General features: G+C 53.6%; 1 protein-coding gene across 9 annotated transcripts in view; it reads right to left on the bottom strand.

The window, feature by feature from the left end:
- The window catches only part of Nsd1 (nuclear receptor binding SET domain protein 1), a 117,502-nt gene extending 109,565 nt beyond the window's left edge, over positions 1-7,937 (bottom strand). Inside the window, exons 1-2 of one of the 9 annotated variants that reach the window (XM_028863660.2) lie at positions 7,855-7,937; positions 3,685-4,628 (exon numbers count right to left, since the gene is read on the bottom strand). In XM_028863660.2, the coding sequence (XP_028719493.1) occupies positions 3,685-4,611 (927 nt within the window). In that variant the 5' untranslated portion in view covers positions 4,612-4,628; positions 7,855-7,937. Of the gene's footprint in view, positions 1-3,684; positions 5,091-5,467; positions 5,547-5,683; positions 5,708-5,765; positions 5,946-6,664; positions 6,766-7,197; positions 7,406-7,854 lie in introns of those variants that run through there. The other 8 variants (XM_028863656.2, XM_028863653.2, XM_028863648.2 and 5 more) reach the window with 8 other exon arrangements.
- Positions 7,938-9,634: the final 1,697 nt, after the last annotated feature.

Below are 9,634 nucleotides of genomic sequence, written 5' to 3' on the forward strand. Positions count from 1 at the left end.
AGAAAAACTGCCTAGAAACTCATGGGCCAGAGAGCCTGGAGTACAGAGAATAAACAAGAGACCCTGCGTTAACAAAGTGCAAGGAGATAACAAAATCCAGCAAGTTATCCTCTGACCTGCATATGAGCACTGTGGCATATCCACATGTGAGCATGCGCATACACATCACAAATAACTAAATTAAATAGTTTTAGGAACACAATGGGGCTATCAAGTAAATAACCCGAGTTCAATCTCCAGGACCCACTTAGTAATGAGAACTGACTCTCACAAATTACCCTCTAACCTCCTTCAGCATGCTTGGTAATAAAAGAGGAAAGTTCAAATCACAAATACTCCCTAGTTTTGTTTTTATGTGGAACCTAGGGCCCCATGTATGGGATACATAGCTACTGAACTACTGAACTATAACTCCAGTTGCTGTTATTTGCTTGGGACTTGGTGGTATATTTTTATTTATTTTTGGTGTGTGTGTGTGTAAGACAGAGAGAGAGAGAGAGACAGAGACAGAGAGACAGAGAGAGAGACAGAGAGACAGAGAGACATTGAGACATTCTTGCTATGTATTCCAGGCAGCTTTTGAATGTACTAAGTAACCCAATCTGACCTAGATCTCACCACACTTGATCCTTCAGAGTGCTGGGATTTACAGGTATGAGTCATTCCACTTTGCCTTATTGTTTTGATTAATTTTTTAAAAGATTTTTATATTTATTTACTTTTCTTCATTCTATTTTGTGTACAGGCATTTTGTCTGCATATGTATCTGTCCATCATATGCATGCAGTGCCTCAGGAGGCCAGAAGAGGGAGTCAGATCTCCTGGGACTGGAGTTACACAGGGTCACTATGTGGGTGCTAAGAACCAAACCTAAATCCTCTGGAAGAGCAGCTAGTGCTCTTTAACCACTGAACCACCTCTCCAGCCTCTCAAGATGGAACTTTTTTAATTATGTAGGTGTGTAAGGCCATGGAGACCAGAGACACCAGACCTCCCTGGATCTGGAGTTACCGGCAATTAATTGTAAGCTGCCTGATACAGATGCTGGCAATCAAACCTGGGTCCTCTAGAAGAAGAGTGGGCACACTTAAATGCCACCACCACTCAGTTTAATACTACATTTTAATATACGACTATGATATAAGGTGAAAAGATCAGTTTACAATCAGATTTCTTAAAGTTCCAAAGTCATCTAGAGACAGTTTTCACACAGTGAAGTTGTAGCTAAGTCAGTCACTGCAGTAGACGAGCAGGCGTTGTGGCACATGACTATAACAGTGACAGGGGAAGTTTGAGTTTGAGGCTAGTCTAGGCTGCCTCAAAGAAAAAACAGGTGGTCAGGTGGTGGTGGCGCAGGCCTTTAATCCCAGTACCTGCGAGGCAGAGGCAGTCAGATCTCTGTGAGTTCGAGGCCAGCCTGGTTCCAGGAAAGCCAGGGCTACACAGAAAATAAAAAGGAAAAAGGAAAAATCAAGTATGGTAAAGCATCCGTAACTCCTTTTGAGAGGTGGAAGCAGGAAGATCAGAAGTTCAAGGTCACTGTCTGCTATATAGAAAGTTCAAGAGCAGTCTAAGTGACACGACCCTGTCTCGAAACTACATGCACAGGTAAGGTGACACAGCAGATAAAGGCACTGGCCATCAAGCCTCATGACCCACACAGTGGAAGGCCAGACCCAACTCCACATGTGTGCCTGCCACATGTATGAGAATGGTATCAAAACTACATGCCAAATAATGGATATTAATATCAAATGTTTAAAATACAAACAGAGCTGTAAAGAGAAAATTAGGAGTTACTTCAAAGGAGACTTGTGAATCACTAAGGAAAGCTAGCTGTGCTCAATCCTGACACCATAAAGACCCACATCTTTTTTGTTTTGGATACTGCAGCTCAGGCTGGCCTCAAACTCAAGGCGCTCCTCTTGCCTCTGTTTCTTGAGTGCTAAGAAACAGGCATGGGCCACACGTCTGGCTTACTTTCTCTTTTATGACATCTCTTTTTACCACCACGAAGCTGAGAAGACCCACCCAGTGAGACAGTATAGACTAAGTCACTGCCTGTTCAAACTGTTGAGATTAATCTTTTTTCAAGATGTTACCTAGTATGTACAATGTACACAGGTTTCTACTAAGAAAAAAGAAGTAAAAAAAAATGTCTACGTCTATACGTTTGTCAACTACCACAAACTATTCTCAAAAGGTTAAATGGCGGGGAGTGGTTTTTTGAGACCAAGCCTCACACTTTAGAGCAGGCTGACTTAGAACTCACCCTCCAGAGTGTTAAGATTGTAGATGTGAGCCACTATGCCCAGCTCTCCTGCAGTTTTAACAGCACTAGACTCCAGATAGGTGATGAGAACTACAGGTTTACATTTCTATGCCTCTACTCAATCTACCTCTACACTCAAATCTAATAATGCATTTGTGAAAAGAAAGACAAAACTATACACATGTACAATAAATATCGACATTAACCCAAGAAAAGCTGTTTGAGCTACCAGTAGGTTTTCAAAATAAACTATATACTCTAGTATACATCCAGGACAACAGAAATTCAAGACATCCACCACAGCCATTTTTAAGCTAAGAAACCAGAGTATGAACCATAGCTGATATCAATCAACAGAAACAAAGGTGACACACACACACCCCTCCTCTCTCTGCAACTTTAGAAATCCACAGAGGAAGGGTTAAATCAACTTTTAATGCCCTCAAAACAATCATCTACATACTACAGAAAAATTCTTATGAAATCTATGTTGTATTTTCAGGCATCTGTTGACTCCTCTTTGGTGACATTATGAGTGACCATGACAATACAGAGTTAGAGCAGAAACAAAACCAGCATCAAATATGTAAAGCTAAAAGTGATCTTTCAGAAAGCAAGTACTCTTCATTTCAGAAGTGCTGAAACTGGGGCTAAGAGAGGTCAGCTGGTCATAAACTAGTCAGGAAATTCTAAGTTCTAAAAGATAACAACTTTATCTCCCTATCACCCTCCAGCAATACATGACACTAAGAGACTCATGTATTCCTCTCCATTTCTATATGCATGTACATGCTTACACACAGGACAGATCTATAGATACCCTTCAAATTTTAAAACTAGAAAAGCTTATCAAGCCCAACTTGGTGGTGGCAGTTATCAAAGGCTGTAACATTGCAAGTAGTTCAGAAAAAATTAACCCAATTTAAATTTTGAGTGCTGGCCAAGAAAGCTTCTCATCTTAGCCAAGTTAAATCTGTGCCCAAAATGCACTTCAACTTGCAGCAAGTCTGGCCCATGAGAAAACAACCCATGCTTTATGCAGCAACAGGACTCCAAGTCACTCAAGGTCCCCCTGATCTGATGGCATCGGCAGACCAAAGCTTTCTGGGTTTTTTGTTGTTTTGTTTGTTTGTGTCTTTAAAGCTAATCAACTGTATACCCACCTGGATCTCCTGACCCAGTCAGACACACACTTGGCCAGACCTCAGTGGGGCAATCTGGATAAGCTACAAAGAACCAACTCGCACAACAGAGGTAAGGCTTAAAAATCAAGGTAAAATTTCCCCAAAAAAGCTCATCGTTAGCTTCCAGCTATGAACTGGCAACAAAAACAAATTAGTTTAAGCTTCCCTTTAAGTGGCCTGTATATATACATTCAAGTATATATTTAAGTTGTACCAAAAGCTGCTTACAAATGGCAATTCCTGGGAAGTAGATGATGATGACGTTCCAGGTAATTCTAGCATGTTTCCTAATGTACTGGTACTGGAGTCTGGATCATCCTGAAAAGATAAATTTATTGAGTTAAATTGCTCTTCTATGGTAATGTCTGTATCTCCTAGTGAAATGGGGGTTGGGAGGAGGGCTGTTTTTTCATTGCTTCCGTCCACTTCACTTCTTTGTTTATTTTTCTGGTTTTCAGTTTCAGGAGCTAATGGCAAGAATGGCCGTTTGCCTGCACCAGGTCTACTCTCCGGTGTGCTGTCTCGTTCACTTCCCATGGCCATCTCTACACCGGTTTCTGATTTAGGCTCAATATTGCAGGTGGCATTGGTCTGAGTTTCCTCAAAGATCTCCTCTATACTCTCATCCTCTGTGACTGGCTGTTCTGAGTCCATTTCAGAATCTACATCTGCATCGTCCACACAAGGAAAATTCTCAAAGTGCAGAAAGCCATTCTTGGTCTTCTCTGTTACTCTTAACTGGAGTTCAGGGGAGTTATTACAAGAGGGATCCTGTTTCATAGCAAGTGCTGCTGGACCACCAGGACTCAAGGAAGTGCAAACAATTGGCGACTGAGCTCTTGAATCACTTTTTGCAGGGTCTTGAAAGGATTCTGATCCATCAGCAGACCCACTTAAATACTCTACATTGATCATGGAGGCCAAATCCTGTAGTCTCCGCAGTGGAATGTAACAAGATGGAGAATCTTGTCCATAAGCATTTTGGGATGTTCCACTGGCAGTCGGTAACTGCATAGTGCACCCTTTAAGTGGCTCAGAAAAATTGGATTGACCATTACCGAAAGGGCTGTCCTTGTCTTCAGGGGCCTCTAAATTCACTGGATTAGAAAAGGACAGCAGACAATTCCTTCTCGATAGTTCACAAGTCTGATCCATACTGTGCCCGCATCAACCTGGAATCCAAAAGACACAGCAATTAATCTAAGGTAACAGACCATCTGACTCCTCTCTTCAAAATGGCAGCCACTTCTGAAGGCCTAGTGGCCTCTCTGCTGCACTTCCAAGGACGGAAAAAGTTCTCCAGGCTGACGACAGGAAAATGGCCTCAGTGAGTCTCCGCGAACTACATCTTCCCGGAGCTGGGCAAATCCTGCCACATGGAAACAGCCCGTTCCTCTTCCCTGCACTGCAGGCTGGTGGACACTGGGGCTGAACTAAAATTAAAACGCTTTGGCAGTCAAAACCCCCAAATCTCAAACGAGAGCCCTCCTCCTCCCCACGCCCAGGGTCTGGCAGCCAAATCTCATGAAAGAAAAGGGGCTGCAGGTTTGGGGGGACAGCTTCTGCACAAAAAGGGATCCCCCTCCTCCTCCTCCTCAGCAAGCTGGGCGCAGCGGTCACAATAGCGCTGCACCCCGCGCCCAGCCGGCGCCAGAGCCTTTGCAGCTACCGTGCGCAGGCCTCAAGCAAGTTGGCCGAGGCGGGTGTGCCCCGGAGCTCGCCCTCCTGACGGCACACAAACTGGCTTCGCCGCTGCAGGAGCCTCGAGAGCGGGACACGGCCGCGAGAGAGGCCGGGGCGGCCGGCGGAGCCGAGGCAGGGGAGCAGCAGCTGCCACAAGCTTGACAAACATGGCTGCTGCCGACGCCGACGCCGCCTGCCCGGGCCGCGCTCCTTCCCACCGCCGCGGCAGCAGCTCCCGGCAGCGCGGCTGGCACGCGTCAACACTCGGCAGCAGGCAAAGTTTGCTGCGGGAGGGCGGCCGCCCCCGCGCCCCCCCCTCGCCAGCTACCTGAGGGGAAGCCGAGGCCGAGGTGCGCGCGGCGGGGACGGCCGGCGATGCACGGGCCGCGCTGGCCGGGAGGAAGTTCGCCGCCGCAGCCCGGCCCGGCTAGGCCTGAGGCCGGCTGGGAGTGATGGAGGCGCGGGCGGGGGGGGGGGCCGCGGCCGCAGCGCCCCCCCGGCCGCCAACCCTGCTCGGCCACCGGCCCTCCACCGAGCCCCTCACCTCACGGCCACCACCATCTTCCCGGCCCGGCTGCCTCCTCCCTCCCGCTCCCGCCCGTCGCCCACCCCTGCGCACTAGTTACCGTGCCCCGCGCCCCCTCCCGGGCCAGCTGGGGGGAGGGGGTGACCCTCATTACACTGGGGCGCGAGCGAGCAGAGCGGAGGGCAGAGAGGGGAGCCGCTCGGCGCACCCCCCTCCCCCCCCCCGCCCGCGTCTCTCTTCAGGCAGGAAGGCAGCGAACGCGACCTGCCCCGGCCTATTCCTCCTCCGCCGCCGCCACCGCCTCCTCCTCCTCCTCCTCCTCCTCCTCACACCCCCACCGCGCGCGCCCCCGCGGCGGCGGCGGCGGCGGCGGCGCGTGCTCCGGAGAGCGCCTCGCGCTGGCCCGCGTGCGACGGGAGCCCGGGGTGCGCGCGCGCCCGCGCCCTCCTCCCCCCCACCCCGCGCGCGCCCGCGCCCTCCCCCCCCCCACCCCGCGCGCGCCCGCCCGCTCCCAGGCCTCACTCTTCGGGGTTCAGGGCGGGTGAAGTCGGGCTGGCGAGCGAGCGGGCGGCCCAATCAGCGGAGCGGCGGCTGCCGCCCCCTCCCCTCCCCCGGTGCGCCCGCTCGGGCCCGGGGCCTCCGGGCTGGCCCTGCCGCCCGGGCGGGGCCTGAGGCGGGCTCCCTGGGGGCCTCGCGCGCCTCCGGGGAGCGTCGGGGCCTGCGGGCGTCGTGGGTGGCATCGCGAGCCCTTCACCTACCTCGGGGCCCTGCGCCAGCCCCTGGCCGCACACGGCCACCGCACGCTGCGCCTCCCGAACCCCAGCCCCGCAGGCGCCTGGCCTGGCCCAGGCCTGGCCCGCCGGCCCTGCTCAGGCCCGCGTCAGCCCCGGCCTCCATCTTAGGTTACAGCCCGGGCTCCCCATCCACTGGGCACCTGCCCTCGGCCCGCTGCTTTCGACCCCAGGCCGAGGCAAACCCCCCGCTCGCTGTAGGGCTCACCTGGGGGCCTGCGACGGGGTCTTCGAGGCCTCGGGCCCCGAGCAGACGTGGCCGCAGGTGAACCCCCTTGCCCAGCCGCACCCCAAACCCACACCACCACCACCACCACGACAGACCCAGCTGAGCAGGAAACAAAATGGAGGCAGCAGCTCGGGTCTGCCTCCCCGAGCCAAGCCTGCACGGCCCTGGGGCTCCCGTCTGCCGCAGGCTCGACGCCCGCGAGGCAGGGGGCTGGCTCCTCCCGGGAGCCTCGGGCAGCCGCCCTGGAGCAGCGCAGGCGGGCCCGGGACTCGGCCCTGCGGTCCCCACGGCCCCTCACCCACCACCCCTGCCCTTCCCCCTTCCCTCACTCCTCTCCCTCCCCGAGCCGGGCCGTGCGGGGTGAGCGGCTCCGGGCAGCTGGGTCGGGTTACCCGCCCGGGCCCTGGCCGTAGCACCGTGGCCTAAGCCCAGGGACGAGGCCGTGAGCCCCCCCAGCCCTGAGCCCGCGCCCCGCACCCCGACCGGGATGCAGCCTCAGAGCGCGCCCGCACCTCGGCCTGCCGCTCTGCAGCCCCCGCCCAGGGAGGCCGAGTCCCTGGTCCAGACACCGCGGGGACGAAGCTCCTTCGTCCCCCTCGGGCCCAGGGGTCTTCGCTGCCCCGGGCGGGGCGAGGGCAGCCCTGGGGGAGGGGTCCACTAAGCCCTGCACCGCCTCCCGCGCCTCGTCTGGGTCTGGGCCTGGCACGGCGGCCCGGGCTGCGGGCGCTGGCGGGCTTGGGGAGGTGCGGGCGCGCGGGGCTAGGGGCCGGGAGGGGCAGCGCCTCGCACGGCGGCCGCTGCAGTTCTCCGCACCCAGGCAGATGGCCCTCTCGAGCGCGCCTCACCCCTGAGGCCCAGGCATCGGCACCCCTGCGGGACAGCACGGGGCGGGCGGACGGGCTCGCAGGGCCGGCCAGGCCCGAAAGCCACGAGCCCCCGGCCTAGGGACACTCTGCACCAGGCTGCTGGGAACCTCCCAGCGTGCACTCGGCACCGGGGCCCCGCAGCACCGATCTAGTAGGGCTGTGGCGCGTCCATTCCTCAAAGACAGTGGAAGGACAGGTCAGGGAACCCAAGCCAGGCCTGATCCCGCAACTCCAGTCCCCTGAGGCTCTTCTCCCTTCCCGGCCCGGCTGCTTCCTGGGCTTGCTTCACAGCGAGAAGCTCACCTCAGGCATTACTTGGTCCCTAGAGCGTTAAGCGCATCCTTGTTGTTGAGAGAAAGCCATATTGGACCGCCAAAGAATTTCCGCCTCTTCCAGAAAGCCTTCTGTGATTTGGAGTTCATTTTAAAGCTGAGGGCGCCGCCCTCGATGGCCACGTGACCACCATTCCTCCAGAGGCTTAGTAAATGTGCCTAGTTATTGCCCCAGTAGAGTGTTTACTGGGGGCCCCCTGGTAACTAGACCCCACCAGGGAGAACGGCCACTTTTTGGCATTCTTCTGCCTTGTATCTCCACCGGTGGGGTATCAGTAATGGGTGAGCCAAACTCCATCCTTCCCTGGCCTTCACCTGGTGACTGGGTCCAGCAAGCAGCAGCTCAGGATGCTTCTAGCTGTTTGCTGTCCAAGACCCACAATCCATTAAAAAGGGCTGAAAAATAAGCTTTTAGTATAGCTTTAGCAAGTGCTGGAACTCTGCCCCTGCCAAGAGAGCAAGTGAATTTCCTTAAAGCGCGCCGTGGAACCAAGAGCAAAGAGGATATTGTGACCTCAGAGGTTCCTTCGGTTGAAGACCGAGATACTCAAGTTTCCAGATGCAAAGGTGACTGGCAGTTTTCCCTGTGCTAGAACTAGCCTGAGAGAAGCCGGGGCATAATTCGGGGCCCTGTCCCATGGGGACCACCTGTTCTACTGAGGAGTCGCTCTTGCTGGCTCCATCAGGCAATTCAATAGGAAAGCTCTAACTGGTTCCTTTTTCACAACTAATAGTTTGAGTTGGTCATTTCTAACTGACAATTACCCCCAATGCTAATGACTCCAAAGTTCTTCCCAGTGCATAGCCATTTTGATGTACTTGGAACAGCCACTGGATGGGTTTGAAGAAGTCATTTTTCAGCCCCCAGCCTCAGTGTCCTCACCTGTGTCCTCCAAGTCACAGGCAACTGGGACACCCCATGACAGGTTAACAACCCAACCTTAGCAATTACAGACAGTGTCTGGTGAATGCTGAAATGTAATTCATTGTTTCCTTGTGCAACCATTTCCTGTATTCTAGGCATTGGACTAGGCTCTGGGGAAGCAAAATATGAGATGTTATACCAGCAATTCTATTGGCCTCAGGGGGAAAAATGGTTAAATAAAAATACTGAGGTGTGGAGAGAGATTAGCTGATCTCTGCACAGTACTGCCCTGCAGGAACCCCTCTTCCTGCCTTCTGACCATCCTCTACATTCAGGGTGACCTAATTACTGACATGGGTAAGACTGGAACCTCAGGGAAAATCAGACTTCCCTGGGTAACACCTAAGGGCCCTCTCTGCCTCGTACAATCAGATTGTCTACCAGTGACCCAACCAGCATGCTTACTGGAGCTAAGTTGAGTATCTTCTCGGGCTTATATTCTCACAAGGATACTGAATCCTTAAGTGAGGCAGGACTGTTTTCCTATAGGACGGGTTCTGGAATGTACACCTAGCTCTTCTCTGGCTGGTCACAACTCAAGAACCTATTCTGGGCCTGTATGTCTCATCTAGAAACAGATGAGAATAAATGCTTGCTGGATGTGTGTTATGCATTAGACCCCACCGAGCACTTGGCACACACCTGTTCCTCTAACTCTTTGCTAGTCTGTGAAGAATTAAGGACTCGGAGGTCAAGCCCTTTGTGCAAGATCTCAGAACCATTGCTTTCAGCAGTGAGCCACCATTCTTGGTCTAGCCTGCACACCTAACAGATGCCGTGAGAAGCCAGGCATGTTGGGCACACAGCTGTGCAGGGATTTGAATGT

The sequence above is a fragment of the Peromyscus leucopus genome, chromosome 5 (assembly GCF_004664715.2).
Source record: "Peromyscus leucopus breed LL Stock chromosome 5, UCI_PerLeu_2.1, whole genome shotgun sequence".
NCBI classification, from domain to species: Eukaryota; Metazoa; Chordata; class Mammalia; order Rodentia; family Cricetidae; genus Peromyscus; species Peromyscus leucopus.